The sequence below is a fragment of the Ctenopharyngodon idella genome, chromosome 21 (assembly GCF_019924925.1).
Source record: "Ctenopharyngodon idella isolate HZGC_01 chromosome 21, HZGC01, whole genome shotgun sequence".
Taxonomy (NCBI): domain Eukaryota; kingdom Metazoa; phylum Chordata; class Actinopteri; order Cypriniformes; family Xenocyprididae; genus Ctenopharyngodon; species Ctenopharyngodon idella.
The window spans coordinates 7,345,161-7,366,740 of NC_067240.1; the positions used below are offsets into that span (position 1 = coordinate 7,345,161).

General features: G+C 36.0%; 1 protein-coding gene across 2 annotated transcripts in view; it reads right to left on the minus strand.

The window, feature by feature from the left end:
• The window catches only part of LOC127503336 (rhotekin-like), a 38,620-nt gene extending 17,422 nt beyond the window's left edge, over positions 1-21,198 (minus strand). The window contains exons 1-10 of one of the 2 annotated variants that reach the window (XM_051876991.1): positions 20,853-21,198; positions 14,855-15,054; positions 14,670-14,725; positions 14,525-14,578; positions 14,326-14,443; positions 13,767-13,997; positions 12,644-12,738; positions 10,997-11,103; positions 10,769-10,897; positions 10,346-10,508 (exon numbers count right to left, since the gene is read on the minus strand). In XM_051876991.1, coding sequence (XP_051732951.1) covers positions 10,346-10,508; positions 10,769-10,897; positions 10,997-11,103; positions 12,644-12,738; positions 13,767-13,997; positions 14,326-14,443; positions 14,525-14,578; positions 14,670-14,725; positions 14,855-15,054; positions 20,853-20,963 — 1,264 coding nt within the window. In that variant the 5' untranslated portion in view covers positions 20,964-21,198. The remainder of the gene's footprint in view (positions 1-10,345; positions 10,509-10,768; positions 10,898-10,996; positions 11,104-12,643; positions 12,739-13,766; positions 13,998-14,325; positions 14,444-14,524; positions 14,579-14,669; positions 14,726-14,854; positions 15,055-20,852) is intronic. The other variant, XM_051876990.1, reaches the window with a different exon arrangement.
• Positions 21,199-21,580: the final 382 nt, after the last annotated feature.

Below are 21,580 nucleotides of genomic sequence, written 5' to 3' on the forward strand. Positions count from 1 at the left end.
TAACGTTAGGCGTGTTATCTTAGTTAATAACATTTATTAATTAGCTTATAAAGCCCAAATTTAACGTTACCGAAAAAAGTTCAGTGATCCATCAGATCCTGTAGGTCGGTTAGTACAGTTTACTGCTGAACAACTCATTTTGTAAGTGTGAAACAACACAGAAATCGAAAATTAATAGTTAGTTATATATCTTCAATCTCCCCTCGAAGCTCCGACAGTCCTCAGAGAAGCTGTCAATCACAACTGTCAATCATGACGACACGCCCCGTTTCTATAGCATCAAATTGCTAGCTAAAATCAAACTTATCACAAAAACGAACAATTGAATATATATCAGCGTGATGACAACTACCTTAAATGACCAAAACCATCTTTCGGAAAACTTTATTTGAAGCGTAATTTATTTTTTTGTTTTGACTCATTCCCGTTCGTTTGAATGGAGAGGGCGAGGTTTATGACCTGTACTGCATCCAGCCACCAGGGGGCGATCAAAGAGCCCGCAGCTTCACTTTTCAGGACGTATGAGGCACACCCGATTGGAATGGAAAAACGCATTCTGTGTGAACAGCCCCTTAAGGCCCGTTCACACCAAGAACGATAACGATAAAGACATAGTTCTAAAAATCGTTAATATCCTAAATATAAAAGAATAGCACTGTCCACACCACAGCTATAACAATAACGATATTGAGAAACCATGTCGTTGGGATTTTTTTCAGAACTATTTTTTTCCAGCTGCTGAATGATAAAACACTGACAGCCAATCAGACTCCATTCTAATTCAAGGGCTCGCGCATTTAAAATGGCGGACGACATTGCAGAGAATTTTATCTCTGAGGTTCAGAGAAAGGCACCACTGTTTGACAATTCAACCCCCCTTTTTAAGGATACTTTAAAGAAAATGGATATATGAAAAACAATCGGTCATACCCTCGAAATAAATGGTGAGAAGTATTAACTATAAGATCATTATGCCAGGCCAGCAAACAGTGTAATATAAAATTACCTCAGGTAAGTTATTCAGCGTTAGTTTCGAAAACACTGTCTTGCTTCCTTTGAAGTTGCAGTGAAAAAGACTAGGCGTTGTTTTTATTCCACTATATTGACTTCGTCAGCTAAATTCACTGTTAGATTAACAGATTAGATCGTTACTCTAGCTATTCACTCGAAACATAGCATGCTGAGGACATCTGCTGGTTAAAGCTGTGTAAATGCAACAAGAACAACATGTGGTACACACTTTGAAACCGCAGCACGCGAGTTTAGAAAAAACATACCGTTATCATTTGTTGGTGTGGATGCAAATATATTTATAGTTAACGTTATCTTTATTATCATTCTTGGTGTGAACAGGCCTTTAGAATGTCTGAACGCTAAGAGTCTTTTGTCTTTAGTCAGAACAACGGATACCAAACGCGAGACGCCAGACAGTTGCTATGGTTACCACGGAGAGAGTCGTGTTCCGTACACACATTGAACGATAATTTATGGGACTCAGGCCCTGTTTACACTAGTGCGTTTTCATTTTAACACAGCGTTTTAAAATGAAAACGATCCTCGTCCATACTGGCGTTTCCACTGCGTTTCAGAAAAAATCTCCGTCCACACTACACAACCAAAATGCATGTCACATGACCATTCATGCACACTGGGCATAAGCATTGGGTATATAGCTGCTGATTGATCTAATAATACTGAAATGCAACCCAGGAGTTTTCAAACTAAAGCGGGGTCTGCAGTGTTTCCAAAAGTTTCTGTTTTCGAGTGTCGAAAACCCCGGAGTAGTGTGGACGCCAGGCGTAACCGTAGCAAAAGTACTAGTGTAAACAGGGCCTCACTCCCACATTTAGGGTGCGTTCACACTTGTAGTTCGTAGGGGTGGGACGGTTCGCTGTAAAAAATCGAACCGTTCGGTTCTCCACCAACGGTTCGACTCGCGCTTGCACCGCGTTTCATCCCAAATCTGACGACACATCTATAATATGGACTGTTGAAAACAACGTGCAAAACAGACAGATGGATTCGGCTAATGTATGTTTCAGTCGATGGATATGCATTCTAGTTTCCCAATACGTTACAACAGCGATGATCAAAAGAACATGGACAAAACAGTCACTCGTTGTAAACAAATGTTCAACGACGTGCCGAAAGCTCTATGACCAGTCATTTACGCCGTCATCACCCGGGTGTTGATAGCGCGCGAGCCCAGGTGAGACCTGAACATCTCACGTTGCTATCTGTGTTTAAACTAAACTCGTTTAAACCTTGCCAGTTTAAACATTCATCCGTAAGACGCGAAAGAGAACTCGCACGCGCTGTGAGATTTGTGTGTAAATACTACATTCCTGAAATACTCTTGCGCAAATTCTCTTTCAAGTCTTGCACCTAAACGGACAAATTCACACAAAAATTATGTCAACATGCCCATCTTAGCGAGTATCATAACAAACAGGTTGTGTCTTAGGAGAAAAACGAGACAGACAATGCATGTGTATCAGTATCAGTGTACTGGATCTTTGAATTATGTCTTAAAGGGACAGCAGTCTAATATTCCTGCTCTCTGTTTTAATGTTAATCGAACGACAAAGCACGAAGAAATCACTCTTGACTGAATAGCTTTTGTAACTTCAATAATGTTTCAACTTTATTTAACTATTCAAAGAAGTTTATATACATTGTTATTTTATATTTGATTACTTTATTCAATTTCTGTACCTGAAAGCTGTTAGATACCTGAAAAACCTGTATAGCATTGTTTGTCTATTTTTTACTGAACATAGCACATACCGAACTGTACCATGACACTAAAACCGTGATACAAACCGAACCGTAAGAAATCTGAACCGTCCCACCCCTAGTAGTTTGGTTTGTTTGGTTCGGACCAAAAAAGAAAAAAAAACATTTAGTCCTGGTCCGATTAGCGTTCAGATTGGCAATTTTATCACCGAACCAAAAGATACCGAACCTAAAGGCATAGGGATAAGTTCACAACCTGATTGGTCGGATTATATGACGTATTGCCTATTTTGAGACGGAACTTACCGAACATCCAAAACAAAGCTGTGTGCTGAGATAAATGTGCTTGTTGTGTGTGCGTAGCCTGCAAATGATGGTATTTTGGCCAGCTGGGAACTCGTGAAGAGCTTATAAAATGTGTAAAAGAGTCAAAACAGCGGCGGGAATCCCTCCGTCACACACAAATGATCTGCTGAGTGGAGACGCGTCTGATGCCTGTGATGGGCAAACTCGCAACTATGACGATGAAAACAGATATGCGTAAGGGTTTCTTTTTAGGGTCTCATCTTCCTGTTTTTGGTTCGTTTACATGTCTTTGGTCCATGTTGCGTTCATATATCATTCGAACCGCACCAGAGTTCGTTTGGAAGCGGACCGAGACCCATCTTTTCAGTCTGCTTGTTTGGTGCGCACCAGGGTTCGGATGGCAACGTTCACACATGTTCAAATGAACCGCACAAACAGAGCAATTGCAACAGGGTTCGTTTTAATTGAACCAAACATGACAAGTGTGAACACACCCTTAAATGTGGTTGTCACTCCTGAATCTCTACTTTCTTATTAAAAAAAAAAAAAAAAAAATCACCATGTTTTTAAATTAATCATACACAATACTTTTGATTAAAAATAAAGATTAAGAGAAATTTACGTTAAAAACGAAAGCAGGCAGTGTCAATACAGCATGTATTTAAGTCTTCTCAAACCCTCCCTTTTCTATCAACTGCTTTCAAACCAGAACAAAGAAAGTGTTGTCCTCTGTTGCCTTGATTCTGTGATAAATCTTTGTATTGATTAAGTTTTGAAATACAGGTCAAACTGAGGTGATGCCAGATCAGATAATATACAACAAATTGTAAAAATTGTTTGTTATTTTTTAAAAGAATGTAAAAAGAATGCAAAAATGCTACAGTAAAAAACTGGTAATTGCTTAACCTTACCATAAACAGTGAGGGAAAAAAAAATATATATATATATATATATATATATTAAAATATATTATATATATAAAATATAAATAATATTGTAAAAATAAATATTGTAAAAATGTGGGGTTTTGGAAGAAGTTTGAATATCATATAACTTACAGTGAAAATATGACTATGTACTCACAAAAAAATATATTAAATAATTTTTATGAGTCATCTTATAATGTAGAGTGAAAAATACTAAAAGGATGTAAAATAGCAGCGCAAATATCAAATATCCCCTTTAATACTGAATGACAATTTTAGAGTGAATTTCTGGCAACCTATGAAAACTTGTTTCTGCCACAAATTAAAAACAACAAAACGGGTAATTTCAACTTTTTATCTTACAATTCTGACTTTTTTAATTGCAACTGACTCTTCGCAAAGACCCGCCCCCCTTAGTTACTGCTTTGTCCGACAAGCCATGGCGCTGTCACGCCACACAGAGTGAAAAATACATTGCGGGGCAAAGAGGACACTGACAACATGTCGACAGACAAGACAGAGCAGGTTACTTATGATATTAAACAAAGTCCCAGCTTTCAAACGGTGTAATTTTTTTAAAGAAATTTGAACAATAAAAACCGTTTTGTGGCTCTTTAATGTGTCGTGACAGATCGCTGTAGCGCCTCAGCTCAGGCGGCTCGTGAACCGATCATCTCTTCCTACTAGTTCATTTATAGCATCAAATAAACATGAATGAACATGAGAAGGAATGTTGTTTCAAACGCGGAAAGACGTCAGTACACACCATTTTTCAAGTCCACCGAGGTTAATCTTCTAACTCCTGACTGCTTAGTCGGACAAAATGACGGATTCGGCGTTATAATTGGTTAGATCACTTGTCAATCAGACTCCCGGCGAAGGGTCAATTGTATCTCAATTCAGACATTTTTTCTTAGAATTGTTAGATATATACTCACAATTGCGAGAATAAAAAGTCAGAATTGTGAGTTAAAAAGTCACAATTACTTTTTTATTTTTATTCTGTGGCGCAAACAAGCTTCCATAGCAACCACAGCAGGCAGTTTTTTAACTGGATTTTTGTACTGTATGAGAACGTGTGCTTGTGTTTTGGATAACGAACAGTTCATGCTCTATATGCTACAAAGTGTGTTAAGTATGCAAGCACTGTTAGTCACGCATAACAGTAATGCTACGGAAAGTACGAAACTTTGTGTCAAAGATTTCAATGATGCATTTAAAAACAGACAGATCTGCTGGTTGTTTGCACAATATTATATTTCCTTTTTTATTAGGGAAGACTGTTTCCTTGTAATTGTTAACATGAACACCTCCTTGTACAATTTTGTTATTTCAGTAATGTTCCATTAAAACTCGTTTTACCACATGATAAATTATCTCCATAGATCACCCATTTTAACACGTCCACCCACATCTATGGGTTTCTCTTTTGTTCAAGAATGTTACTTGGTTTCCAAGAAGCCAAAAACTGTTGAAGAGAAGAGTCAATAGTCCGTCCACAGTTGGCCAACTGGCAACAGTTTGTATTTTTCCAAATGCAGCATTACTGAAATCATAGTGGGCGAAATGGTTTTTGAAATCAAAAAGAAATTTCAAAAGTGAATCTCTAAGGGTGTAAAATTCATTTGATTCCATCCGTTACAACAGCAAAAATCTTAAAATATGACTTTTACATAATATAAATAATTCCACTAAATAATCAATAGTGATGAACAATATTTGAAAATGGACAAGCTTAATTGCAAAATGGTGTGCTATGAAATGATTTAATTGATTGACAACATTTATATTATTTATAATACTTTTAATACTTTATCTGATTTTGTGATATAACACTCCCAATTCTTGATCACTCATTGTTTGTATTGCACTCTTTGTTGTATTTCAAGTGCCCTATATGCTCAGGAATGTAGGCAATGCTGTGCTGAACAAGTATATCATTGTTCTTTGTCTTTTGCCTATGATACTGGGGAAGGTTTCTTATGAAAGCCGTTTAAAAAATGACTCATTCTAATTTACAAAAATAGCTTTCAGATCAAATTGACAACCAACGAATAATTAATAAACTGATTTTTGTGAACCAAATAAGTTAATTCTTTTTCTAATATTTAATAAATCACAATTAGCTACATGTCAAGTAACTCTCATTAGAGTATTAGTAGACTGTTAGATTAGGGTTAGGATTTAGGGTTCAGGTTAATAGAATAACATGTAGTTGCACAGTTACTTATAGTCAGTAGAATGTTGGTGGAGCATCAAAATAAAGTGTTAGCAGATATTAAGCAGACAGTCTACGAATACTCTAATGAGAGTTAGTTGACATGTAGTTGCAAAGTTACTTATAGTTAGTAGAATGTCTAAAGTGGACCATCAAAATAATGTGTTACGAACTTTTTAATTAAATGCACAGCCGAAACTATTGGGGAAAACAGCAAAGAGAGAAAAAAGCCATAGCAACACATACAGTAAACAGCAAAGTAAACACCCCCCACAAAACGAAACTCTATGAGCTGGAACATTCTCTCAGGTTGATGTCACCTACAGAAATAATTCTGCTTATAAATCAGGCATTGTTGAAATATTTTGAAGACAATATGTGCAAAGAATTTGGGTGATTGTCAAAGTCCACATGGTTGAGTGACACTTGATTTTAGTAGCCACTGGGACACTATAACCTGCAACATTCCTTGTCAACTTTAAAACCCTCACACTATTTTGACAAAAGGAAAATATCTTCAAGTTCATCTGAGGCTCAACAACAGACAAAAGATTTTAACAGGGTATATGACAGGACAAGTCACACTCACAAAACACAGACGTTTTGTAACAACTAGCTTTGCATCAAGTAACACTAGAACAAATCCATTCAAACACATTATTGAATGGAGAGTTCAGCCAATAATAAATTCTAATATTATTTACCTTATGTTACCTCATACTGTTATTTTTTTCAGTGAAACACCAAAGGACAAATTTAGAAGATGTTTTTTTTTCATACAATGGTAGTTTAAAGTAACCACGGCTTTTAAAGGGTTAGTTCACCCAAAAATGAAAATTCTGTCATTAATTACTCACCCTCATGTCGTTCCACACCCGTAAGACCTTCGTTCATCTTCTGAACACAAATTAAGATATTTTTCATAAAATCTGATGGCTCAGTGAGGCCTCCATTGCCAGCAAGACAATTAACACTTTCAATGCCCAGAAAGCTACTAAAGATGTATTTAAAACAGTTCATGTGACTACAGTGGTTCAACCTTAATGTTATGAAGCGACAAGAATACTTTTTGTGCGCCAAAAAAACTAAATAACGACTTCATTCAACAATATCTAGTGATGGGTGATTTCAAAACACTGCTTCATGAAGCTTCGAAGCTTTTCGAATCTTTTGTTTCGAATCAGTGGTTCGGAGCGTGTATAAAACTGACAAAGTCACGCCCCCCAGTGGTGAATCATTGAAATTTTTAAACACTAATGACAACAAAGCCTTGTTTACTGAAATCTTGTGACTTTGGCAGTTTGATACATGCTCCGAACCACTGAAATGTTTTGTTCCACAGATAAATCATATGAGTTCGAAAACAAACTCCAGCGTTAGTAAATAATAGCATATTTTCATTTTTGGGTAAACTGTTTCTTTCATTTTAATTTGGTTTCCTCAGTTTAATTAAGTTCAGTGCACTTCTTTGAGTGTATGACAGAACTTGTTTAGGTGACTGCCCAATATTTTATAATCTCACTCTTTGTCTCTGTCTGACCTTACTTATTTACTGTTTGTTGTACTTGAAATCTCATGTTCTTGCTCTCCTTCATCAGTTCATCATCCTTTAAGAATGGTTAGGGAAAATCAAGTTTGGTAGGTTTTTTGTGTCAGTGATGGTAACACTTCAAGCGCATCAGTTCCTCATACCCCTAAAAAAGTGGCCATGCACATGCAAATACACATGCAAACTTGTGCAATTATGCACGTTTACAGTTATGCAATTATAGCTTGTTAACATTCCTAAAACAGATCATTAAAACTTCCCTGTTCTACCTTTTTATTCCATTATCACTTTCTCAGGCCAAACTATTAAAAACAAAAGAAACCTCACCATATCTGTCACAATCACTGTATAATAATAAAGGTGTGTTTGCGTTCAAAGGCACTCTTTGCTCAGTTTAGGTCCATGTAACACTTTATGGTCCGTTTAAGTTGCATTTATTCATTTTTTGATTTAATATTGAAAGTAGAAAAAAAAAATAGAAAACTGCCCATTTTTAAGTTTTTCATTTAAAAAAACAATGAAAAAACAAGAATTGTGCTTGATTTTATGTTTTTAGGTTCAGGGGTAGAATATTCTACAGCTTGAATATGCTATTTCCAAATGTGGGTGGCCCCCTTCCGCTGATTGGCCAAGCAAAGATCAACCTGTGCCGCTTTCAGTTCTTTCACAGTTCTGTGCAACAGAATAATAGTCTTCCGCTGCTATAGTTGGATGGATTCTTAAAGCGTTTATTACAAATAATCTATCTCTCATCAAACACCCGGACAAAGGAATGCTTTGACACTGGGCAGGGCCTAGAAAGGGCTTTCTTCTTTATAGGCATGGGTTTGACAACCTGCGTGCCAGAGAAATATTAGCTGATTGTATGTACCTCGCATCTGCACCCATTACCCATCAGCCTACTTCTACTTGTACAGAACTGTGGAAGTTGATAATAAAGCTGATAATCGTGGGCGTGTGCGAAAAATCGTGCAATGTACAATCCTTTAGGCTCGTGAAAAATGCAAAGGCGCCGCCCGGTGGCGGTGTTTTGAATTTCTCACAGGCCTCTAGGGCGACTAGCGAGTTTCGTTCCGATTGGCCTCCGTTAACCTTGTCTGATAGCTGCTCAAATTTCATTAGTCGCAGCCGGCCGTGTTTTTTGAGTTACGCGAATGTCCTCAAAGGCGTTCTTTGCACCATGGACAAAGACACTGCATGCCAATTTTCATCCGAAAATTTCGAAATCGAAATTTCGACTTTTTTTTTTTTTTATAATTATTGACACTCAGCCTCAAAAGAATCTTGCTGCACTGGTTTGGTTCCGATCTGTATTCAATTTAATACATGCTCGGACTGGCCATCGGGAACAGCGGGTGAGAATGGGAAAAAAAAGAAAACTGGTTAGATTTAATTTATTCAAGTGAAATATAAAATGGAAAAGGGACTGGCAAAATGGCCACATTGATGAAGTAATCTAAAAAAAAAAAATTAGAAATGAAAGTTTGGTTTCATTGTTTTAATTTTTGCATTTGCATTGTATGGTTTGAAAACTGAATTGTGAAGTATTACACAACCACTTTAGCTCTTTGCTTACTTCGCTAAGGAACTTAAAAAAGCGGTTATGCAAAAAGAAGTCTAGACTTTCTAGTCTTCAACTGCCCAAAAATAAATTCAGATTTCACAATAGAGAAGTCAGGCCTAACTGGTCTGAAAAACATGTCGCCAAAGTGCCGTTCAATCAGAATGTAAGTCAACAAGGCTGGATTCCTTGCAAAGTTCAAAGTCACGTGTAAAAATTCTTGCATGTGCAATACCTTTACACTTTCACTAATTTTATAAAGGCAATGAATGAGACTTGCTCTCATTTGAGTTTCTGTGACATGAGGACAAGAAACATTTTTTGACTAGTGCGATAAAATTGCCTTTCTATGGAGGTAAACTTTATAATCAACTCTTCCACATTGAACTTTTGAAATTGAACTTTCCATAAATAGAGAATATAATTTAGCATTATGCAAATACATAAGAAAATATATAAAGTGTACACTAAAAGTACTAATGACTTAGTACTAAACTTTATCCAAAGCAACATGAAGGCTGCAGTTCAGAAATGGTCTCATTTTGGGAAAGGAACAGAACAGGCCTGGGATCCCACCTCTGTTTTAGAGTAAAGACTGGACCTGTATCTTTAATCAGAATCAGAAAGACTTTAATGCCAAGTATCTTTACTCTCAGTGACAGTGTATCAGAGACAGTGTTGTTTGCATAACATGTGACAAAAAGGAATTTTGTTACTTGGCCCCAACAACAAGGAAATCTTCAAAGTGATGAGGTACTTTGCTATAGGGTTTTTTTTTCTTCAGGATTTCCTTATGGACATACCAGTGGTTGCATGTCAGAAAATGTTGTTGACATTTTTCAGAAGTCATTACATATTAGTCATAATATATGAAATTCTAAATTCTACAACAACTGATAAAAATACATTAATGTATATACACACACACATTAATGTGTTCTTATCAGTTGTTTTAGAGTGATAACTAGAATGATAGAACAATAGATCCAACGATTGGTAGAAAGAACAATGAGATAGATAGATGCATTCTGGGAAGCTCTGGTACTTACTCATATCATAGAAATGTTGCCAGAAGGCTTCCATCCAGCCATGTGTGTCTTTAGATGTGTGCGTGAGAATAGTGTACGTGGTCTTAGCGCCACACTGGTTGGTTATAGTGATACTTTGCGTATGTAGAGCCGGATCTCTCTCTGTGGCACGTACACGAGTTTCCTAAAGTAAGTATGCACACACTTGGTTTCAAGACATGGTGTAAACAACAAATTATGTATTTTATAGTTTGTAGTACATGGGGTCAATGTAGTAAACAACTTCCAAAACTATGTATGCTGTAACACTGGATTTAAAGACGTGCAGCACATGTTTTGCAGCTTCTAACTCACATAACACATAGTCAAACACAACTTGGACATAAACAATGCCTTCTGTTGACTAAAAGATGCAGCTACAACTGATGCATTGATAATTCTCACCTTATTAATGGGAATAGTGAACACTGGTGTCTCTAAAGAGTCTGTATCATCTTTCTGCTGGTAACACTTTAAATCAGATCCATTCAGGACACCGTAGACGTCTCTCCATTCCTCAGGATTGGTCTCTGACTTGGGTACAAAAAAATGTATGAAAGCTGAATAAATAGGGAACTGGAAACTAATGCTAATTTATTTTTAATTACAATAATAATTTTTTTTTTTTCAAACCCGAATTCTGAGTTTTCCACACATGACATCTTGAGTCATACAGAGAGGCTGAGCCACGAGCCGACAGCACAAATTACCATAGAGAGGCAACCAGGACGGACAGTCCTCTAAAATACAGATGAAACCAAAAAACAAAGTGAGAACAGATCAAAAACAATAGAGCTCCGGTAGTCACCTGATCCATTCTGTTTACACCACCATGCTGGCAGGCAGGGACAGCCGGGAGCGAATATGAAATGAATGGCGCCAGCATCAGTTTCAAGGCAACAGAGTTCACTGCGCACTTTAATTAAAAAAAATATAGACATGTACATAGCAAAACATAATAGATTAAACATAACAGATCCCTATAATGCCCCCGGGGTGCTTTTAACGTGTATCGATAAAGGAACGGATAGCTTTTCTGACCTGCAGTATCCTGATATGTACAACTACCTCATCAACTTTCCCTCGTCCTACTCTGGAGACTCTTTAAAAGCCTACAAAAACTTGGAGGGGTACAAATGGACACAATCTAATTTTGTGATGAATATTCAACTTTGGAGTCTGCCAGCTAAAACCTGCTTCGTCGTCATTGGAAGGTTACGTCAACTGCGTTGTTAGGTAACATAATCAGCCCTAGCTGTCCTTCTTTGTAGGTAGCCAGCATAGCTACTGTATATCACTGTGAGTACAGTAGACATCATAAATGTCATGAAATCTTAACCCGTTTAATCCCAAATTTTTCCCAGACATGAAAATATCCAAATGAGGTGTCATTAGTTGCCCCTTGAAATAATCAATAATTGAAATTTTTATGGAAATGTGTGTGAAAAAATTGTGTTTTATGTTCGGCCACAATTGTGACCGGTGGAATAATGTGTAACGTTATACTTAAAATTCTTATATAGCCTATCAGCCCAGTTATTTAACACATTTTAAACTTTACTGAGATAAAAGACAAAAAAATAAAAAAATACAAATACAACCATCTGTTGTTTTGTTGTGTTGGTTAGCACGTTTTATTGCAGTGAACCATTTCAGTCGTCTATCTGGATCCTTAGGAATACGATAAAATTATTTCCCCTTTGCTTTCCCGTGCCTGTTCTGGCATCCTGGCGCACAGCAGCTGTCCACCATGTTGAAATAGTAAGGTTTGTAAGGTCTATTTTAAATTATGGTTCGACCACTATCGATACCAATGCTACAGCCGCTCTAGCAATCTCCTGATGGCCTGCCAAAATGGCGGAGTTTAGACTGCGTGACGTCAACCTCCGGAGCTCTATAGACAGATTGATGGACGGACGGACGGATGGAAAGATGGATGGAAAGATGGATGGATGGACGGAAAGTTGGATGGATGGACGGATGGATGGATGGACGGATGGAAAGATGGATGGATGGACGCACAGAAAGATGGATGGACGGACGGACGGATAGATGGACGGAAAGATGGATGGGTGGACGGATAGATGGACGGATGCATGGACAGATGGATGGATGGATGGATGGACGGACGGACAGATGGATGGACAGATGGATGAATGGAGGGATGGATGGATGATTGTATTCTCAGACTTTTGGACCCCATAATATGTAAAACACATATTTAATGAGCTCTACTGTACTCACGGTGATATAGCTATTTTTGAAAAAGAGTTTTCTTACCTGTGTCTGATATAGTCAGGTCATGGGTTCGGAAAGAGTTCTGTACGTGGCACAGGGTCAGAGATGTGTGGGCCAGGAGGTGATATTTAGGGCCCCTGAGGACAAAAGTTGATATTGAGGGTCTCTGTGAGCACAATTACAATGTCCAAAGAATGTTTTGAACTTAAAAGAACAAAAGATTCAGTTCTGATTAAACTGCATTCAGAACATTTAGAAATGACAGTAATACATTTTTTTGAGTTGACATACATAAAACAATCAGAAAAGATTAACTTCACTTGAAAAGAATCCAACAACACTGATGTATTTTTAATGAAGTGAAACCTTATAGGGTGAATTTCAAGAAAACATATCCATCCCATCATATTTCATCCCAAAATTTAAAGAAAAAAAAGTAATTATTTAAAATTAGTATATTTTGCATACATTTTACAAGAAAATGAATTGTAGTTTTGCACCATTAAGATTATTAAAATTATTTTCATGACAATGAAGCACAGCTGTCCACCCAAATTCTTAATGGCCCCAGATATTTTACTTTTTAAGTTTGTTTGTAATTTTCATTAAGGTCATTGACGATTCTGTAAAGTAATAAAAAACTTAGTAATAAAAGACTGTAAAATAAATACAAATATTATGATGTATAAATACAATTAAAATAATGAAATAATAAGAATGAAAAGAGATCAATTATTTTAAGTGGTGCTTTAATCTCATGAAAATAGTGTCACAACATATAATTTTTAATGATTAAAAATATTGGGGGAAAAAAATCGTGAAATACAAAAGATGTTTTGAAATATGAAAAATTACCCAGACATGTTATTGACAGGCTTCATGAGATTCACCCTAAAGATATTTAACTGGTTTCAACATCTGTCACCATCCATCTCTTTCTTTTTCTCTGCTTTGCTTTTTTGGCACTCGTCTCAGAGAGACCGAATGTTGAGAAAATAAAAAGATAAGGTGTGTCTGTCTATACTGGCATTCACTTCAGATGCATCTGTTTATGTTTGTATACTGGTTGTGTGAGACTGTTGCCAACACTTTTTTCCCAGAGTCATATATCTGTGTGGTATATGAGTTATTTCTGTAGGCAATGACATATATACTCCTCCCTCACCGTATAGACGGAGCAGGCAGCAGAACCGGTGATACTCCTCCTTCGCCCGATCCGGTTCCACTGCCGTAGGAACTACAGGAAGCTGCTGTCTCCAAAGTTGCCATGAACTTCTTACTGGAGGCACTTCCCAGCCGGCTCAGTCTCCGAGACGAGAAGCCCACACTGAGTTCCTCCTCCACACAGCAGCTGTAGAGCTCCACCCGCAGGTCAAAGCCTGGAGGTATGTCAGTGCTATGAACACACGATATATGATGACTGAGAGGATATTTGACTTATATATATATATATATATATATATATAAAAATAATATATTTGACTATTGATAACTATACAATTTTTTATAACTTATTTTCTACTTTTTTGGTCAGAAACAACTGAATTTAAAGACTACAATAATCAAGCACTATAACTAATAAATGCGACATGATGAGATATTGACAATTTATATGGCATTTTTGGCAAGAAAAAAAGTATTAAAAAAAATAAAAATAAAAAATCAACAAGTGATCCATTCATTTTGAAGATTAATAATAGGAAATAAAAGGAAAAGTATCTCACAATATCACTGGTTCTTCGAAACAGATATCTGTGAGCGTCCTGTCTACTATTACGAGATCCGTATTGTGAATCTCTGTGCCCACCTGCAGCAAACAGAACACGGCACACTGGTGCAGCTCTGAAGAGAGAAAATAGGGACAGAAAACAGAAAATTAGTGAAAAATATCAAAAAAATGACTTATATATTTGTCAAACTCACCTCCTTTGTTTTTGAAATACTCTGAGTCTTTCCACATGAGAGGAATACGAATATCTGAGGACAAGCAAAGTCAAATGAAAAAAAAACCTGACAAATTAAAGTAAATAAACATACATAGAGTGAGTCTTTGTGTGTGTAACCTCACCTGAAATGGCTACTTTTCCAGTACAAGGAAATCGCTCAGACCCACCGTCAGATGACCTAAAACCATTCAATCGGTGGATCAATGGCTCTGTTTCACACATAGCGACAGATATCTATCTATCTATCTATCTATCCACTCTAACTCACAATACAACAATACCCCAACCCAGTAAGTCAGTGATATACCTTCGTCCTGCTTTCTGCATGGCCTGGGCTTCCTTCATGCGCTGCAGCTGGGTCATGAGGGCCAGTATGCGGCTGTTGGATGTGAGGAGAGTCTTGGAAGCCTCCAGTGCCTGCTCTCTCTGAGAACATGCTGCTAAAAGCTTACAGGCCCCTTCTCTGATCCTCACCTCCCTCTCGATCTGTCTCTGAACCTCACAGTCCTGCAGATTGATGGAGAAAGAATAGTCATAACCTTAGACAGTACACCCAGAAACCATTAACTGACCATCTGAGGCATATAAAAAAAAAAATAGTGTTTATATATGTAACCCCTCTACCCAGGTCCTACTTGCCCCACTCTGCGCGGGCCTCAAACCCGGGTCTCCGGCGTGGGAGTCGGACGCTCTAACGAGGAGGCTAAAGGCTGCAACCCTAGCGTCAGTCGCTAGAGCATCTCTTGAGATCAGAGGAGTGAGGTTTACTCGCACAGCGACTACTAGTTGGCCTCCGTTACACTCACCCCCCTAAACCTCACTCCCATCCAGATTATTTATTTAATAATTCATTTAATTTTATTATCACGGGAAATGACGCGGACGACGATATGTGAATGTCCATAATTTTGCAAGCAACTGGTGATAAAGAAAAATGCCACGTTGCAATATTGAAAATGAAGGCGAGCTAGTGGATATCACACAAACAATGTGCAAACTTTGCGTGAGAGTTATGCGGGTGAAGAAGTCTCACAAGCCAGTCAATTATTCACTACAGAACAGTAGCGGCTCCTGGCCATAAATATAAGTGGAGCAGATTCTGGGTCTTAGCGCTAGTTTATGATAACCATTTTGTAAACTTTATATTTTAATCGCAAAAGAAACATAAACACAACAGAACTACTGTAGGCCTATATAAAATCTATTAACATTAGTACGTTTAAATTAAAGAGTTTATACTCTCGTTTACTTGATACGCTACTCCACATAGGAAGAACAGACATGCCAAACAGTTACTGACCTGATGCAGACACATATCTGAAGCGGACTGATACCGTCTTGGTCAGAAGCGAGGTTTACGTGAGGTGTATTTACCTAAAAATAAGCGGGGCAGCCAGAAATCTGCCCCAATGGCTCTCTATGAGAGCACGCTGCAGTTCCATTTTACACCACAGATTTACATAGGAAAGTTGTGGGGCGCTGTAGAGCTGGGGAGGGCTCTGACACCTGCTGCCCTGCTTAGTATCATGAACACATGCCTGCCGAATCCATGCGCTTCATTTTAATATATTCTGCTCACTTTACGACTTAAAATAGTCTAGAAAATCTGAAAAATATTTGTTGTAGAATGCTGAACACATTTATAATTTATTATTAATTCAGTGTATATAGAGGTCTATGTTAGGATGAATATTTTGGTGAGTCTGCCCCACCTGTCCATACAGACGAGCCGCGGCTGCTACAGAAACTGAAAGTAAAAACTAACTGAGCTTTTGGCATCTGTCGCGTATATACGAGATGAATCTAATTTATTTTTCTTAATATTTCTCTTGTGGCCCATAGTGAGAAAAAAATAGTATTTTTCGTGAATCGAGAAGTATTTCGTGTTAAACGAGTTGTTTTTTAAATGAGGAGTATGCTATCTGACTAATCTTTTATTATCCTCATGTGCGTCGGTTATGCGCTATGATAATGCGGGGCAAATGAATTGCAATATTAATTTAATAATAAAAGTAGAATAATAATAAGAAGAATTTAATTTAATAGCCCGCCGCGCCCGTCCGCTATACGCCACTATAGTTTTTATTACCATTTTGAATTAGCTTTTATTTTTATATTTTTAATTTTACTTTAATTTTTAGTAATTACATTGTGTGCTTTTGTCATTTTATTATATATTTTTTTATTTAGCTTTAATTTATTTTTATTTCAGTTTTTATTTATATCCAATTGATCATTTTAGTGCTTTAAATTAATTTTATTTTAGTTCATTGCCAAGGCAACATTTCTAATTTTCATTTAGTTTAAGTTTTATAACTAATATTTATAATTTATTATATTTCAGCTTCATTTCAATGAACAGAAAAGTTTTTAATTATATATATATATATATATATATATATATACATATATATATATATATCAGGGTTATTATCGTTAACTTAAAAACATTTCTGTTTTATATGTATATAATATATATTAGTGTGTCAATCGATTAAAAAAATTAACTCGATTAATCACAGAAATTTTTTTCTGTGATTAATCGCGATTAATCGCAATTAAAAACACTTAAGTTTTTATACGTTTTTAATATATTTTATAATGTAATAATTTCATAGTTAATCTCCAAATTAAAACAACTTAAAGAAACAACATAAAGACAGTATATTTTAAATACTTGTTTAATGGCATCTCTTTATGAATAAAGGCCAGATACTAATACTGCTACTGATGTCTCGATGAAATAGATTTTTTCCCCAATTTTAAACATGAATTATAGCCATTCAACATTACAGTGTTATTGAAAGCTACATCATTTTTTTTTTTTTTTTTTTTTTTTACATTTATTAGGCTTCAAAAATATAACAACTTTTAATTTAAGTGAACTTAGAACAATCCTTACATAAACCCATAATACATGTCAAATTTAGGCTACCTGTTCCCTTGCCTGTCTAACAAATTGAATAAAGTTACCAAACAGTCTGCACTGCATAATTTAAAGTCTAAATTAAATATAGATTAATCATTATTAAAGCTACAAAAGTTCTTTAGTCAGAGCAGTGAGTAATTTTCTCTTACCTTTGTTCTTTCATTATCTTTAGTGACAGACAGCAATGGTTGCTGTCACTTTAAGAGCTGCCGCTGCTGCACAAGACGCAGATCTCACGTGCGTCCCACTTTCTCACAGCTCTTTTTCGTTTTAAGACTTAATTTAACTCAAGAATCAGATAAAAGATAGCAATAAAAAGTGTATAATACAAAAATGAATAAATATTAATAATAATAAAAATTCAGACCTACTTTACTTTTTAAACTCTCTCTTATTCTCCAGAAAATCATCCTCCAGAGCCACACACATTCCGACAGCGCTTTCAGTGGGTTTAAGCTCAGATAAGCCACGATCTACAAGCCCTGAACCCCAAAAGCATGCCTTTTGTCTCATGTAATTATGTTCAGTTAAGGGAAAGTAATCTGTATGGATATTTAGCTTTAGCTCCAAAAAGTGCATCATTCAGTATTTTATTTTTTTTTTTAGAAGTATTTTAATCCATTCGTATAGAGCACATGTTGTTAAATGGGTCGAATTACTCACTTGTGGAATTGACCAAAAATGAAACTTGTTAGTTGCATTTGAATAAACTGTCAGTTTGAATATAAATAATATCAATTACTTTCTTATAATGAGTATTTAACATCTTAATAGCTTAAAAATAGTTTTCGTTAATTTAATTGAAATAAAGCTGCCTGTAATAAAATAAAATATAAACATCAGATGCAAAAATTAAAACTTTAAAAATTAAAATGAGAAATTTTACCTTGGCAACTAACTGAAATAAAAAGAAACACTGAAATAAAAAACACAAACTCAATACAGAGAGCTCTGAAAACATTCAGCCAGCTTGAAACACAAAGTCGGCACAAGGAGCTAAATGGTGCTAAAACAAAACCCTCTGTTTGTTTTCTATTTCTGAACTCATTCTTAGTTTATGGTCTGCATATAGTGAGCCAGTAAAATACCTCTTTAATCTGTTCACATCCTCTCAAATGTGACGTAAAGAGCCACAGTTATGTAAGAGCTGAAAGGCAGTGATATAAGGGTGTGTGTTTTATAACTACCACAAATAACTGCATATGGATGTTAATATAAATAAGTAATCTAAGGGTTTATACATCAGATACAAATGAATTATGCATGAAAAAAGTAATGAAAGGAATTTAATTATTAACTTACACTGTGTCCTCGAACCACAACTGAATATGTGTCAAAGGATCTAAAATAATAATAATAATAATAATAAGATAAAAGATTAGATATTGTGGACAGTTTAAGGGTTGATATGGACTGTAAACTGATCATGTTTGTGCTTCAGGTTGTGCTATGACTGAGAACGATTTCAAACAGCTGGAAACTTCATGCAATCTGAATATAGTGGATTTTGATTCAGGAACATTGACTCTTTTATATTTAAATATGAAATTACTAGACTCAAAGATTAGTTTGATTTATAATGTATTAATAGCACTCATTTTTGACAGAACAGTTCTTAATTGTGCATTTAAAGAAATCTATACAGTGTAGATGAAAATTGTCATCATTTGATGCATTAATGCAAGTGATGCATGCATTGAAAAGATTACACTATTACTTCTTTTCTACTGACTGATACCGGCTTCAAGTTCAAAAGACCTGAAATATCTTGCATAATTTATTAAATGACTGTTATGATGCTTTTATTTTGGAGCTTAAGCTCCTCATTCATTTTCATTATTGACAAGAGTGCTCAAAATATTCTTTAGAAATTCTGCTTTTGGAAGGAAATCCATACAGGTTTAGAGTGACATGACGGTGAGTAAATGAATAGTGAACTATCCCTTTAAGTGTTCAGTTCCACAAAAGCACTCACTGAAGATTGATCTCGGCACTCTTCCAAAGAATAGGACGCGTGTATTCACTCTTAAACGATTTATTCCTGACTAAAAGCATGTTAAATCTTGCTGACGCTTGCTCAATGACTAGCCGCTTTGTTGACAACAAGTATTGTATAGTGACATGAAATTCCCTCAGGGTCATGTCTATGTCTGAGAACGATTTCAAACAGGCTTTTCTCTGTTTCTGATAAATCAAGACAGCAAATTGCCTAATTTTATAACTCCAAAATCCTGCCCAGAAAACTGAAGTAATAAAACTGTCAGTGCCATTGTCTAGTCATAAAGCATGTAATGTCTGGAACATGAAACTAGATGAAAAGTTTTATTGCTCAGAGTACTCAGTTATTGGATAATTTTTCTTTTGGCCAACAGTTAGTTTGAAGAAATAAAAACAGATACAAATGAGACAAGTGTTGCTATAAAATAAGTGTGAATACTAGCATTGCTTAGATAATTTGATCTCTGAGAAATGTTGTATATTGAAATGTTACTTTTCTGAAACTCATAAAACGTGAGATTACTGATGAGGAGAAAAAAAAAACCATTAAAAAGATTCTTAAACATATACAGTAAAGCTATAAAATAAACTAAAATATATTTTAATGCCTTATAAATCAGTCCAGAAAAAAAAAACACTGATTTTACAATAAAATCATAACTCAACAGTATGCTTTGTAAATGGACATATGTATGTGCACAATTCAATGTCAGTAAATACATGATTTAAAGGGATAGTTCTGTCATCATTCACTCACCCTAAAGTTGTTCCAAACAACTGTACGAGTTTCTTTCTTCTGCTAAACACAAAAGAAGATATTTTGGAAAATGTCGGTAACCAAATGGCTGACGGTTGATTTTTTCCATACTATGTAAGTCAATGGGGTCCATCAACTGTTTGGATACCCATTCTTCAAAATATCTTCTTCACCAGAAGAAAGAAATTCATACAGGTTTGGAATAACTTGAGGGTTAGTAAATGATAACTTTCATTTTTGGGTAAACTATCCCGAACAATATGACGTAATGCAGTCTGATCCCAAAAGAGGGGACTTCATGTAATACATTTTTACAAAATACAATAATAAACAGCACAATTCAACAGCAAAATCAATGAGACTAAACTGAAATCCAATGGAAACTTTTGGCCTTCATATTCATATAATAATCCTACTGTATGCATACAATTATTTAATTTATTCACTTCTGAAGCATTTTACGAGGTGAAGCTGATGTATATATACAAACTATACCCAAGAACTAACTCCATAAAGTGTACTGGGATATGAATGGGCAATAAAATTTAGCTTTTTCGGTAGTGTTGTGATGAGTTTGTGGTGGATCTGCGACTGCGCAAATGTGGTGCTGCGGTCGCTCACCTGTGCGGAATCCTCCAGCACGCTCAGGCGGAATCGGCCTCTCTTCACCTCCATCTCCATCGCGGATCCGCGGGCCACAGTGGCTCTAGAAGTTTGGTTTCTGCAAAACATTATTGTTCTATGTTGAAAATCCAACTCAATCAACTAACCGAAGCGATCGAGTGATTACTAAGTAAGACTGCTGCTTTAAAATAAAGATAAATCCAGTCCTAAATGTATAAATATGTATCTTAAAGGTGTCATTAGTATATTTGTTCTAAAATCCTGCTGGACATGTTGAAACAACTATGGATAAGTGGGGTGTGTTTTTCCCTTTCCCAAGTTTGTGGCATGGGAGGCGCTTAGAGCTTTGAACACTGAAACAGCGCCACCATTGTCGTGATTTAGTGATTTTAACTCTGAGAGGCTATTAAAAGTTATCCAATAGCACAGACATTGTACTTCCGCCAGGGGGCGTTTGAAGAATCCTCCATTAAAAAGCATTCAAAATTCACGACATTTTTGGATCATTGGAAATATTTGAACGCTAAAACAAATAATCATTTTGAGTTTATTAATTATAAGTATTAATAGCTGACATCTGCAAATCGAAACCCCCACCAACAACCTCTGTAAAATAATTTTTAAAAAATCCTAACGTAGTAAAAACAGACGACCGTGATTGGTCCATCCTAGCCTGCGCTGAGAAAAGTAGCAGTAACCACGTGCTAATAGCTGCTCAATAAGAC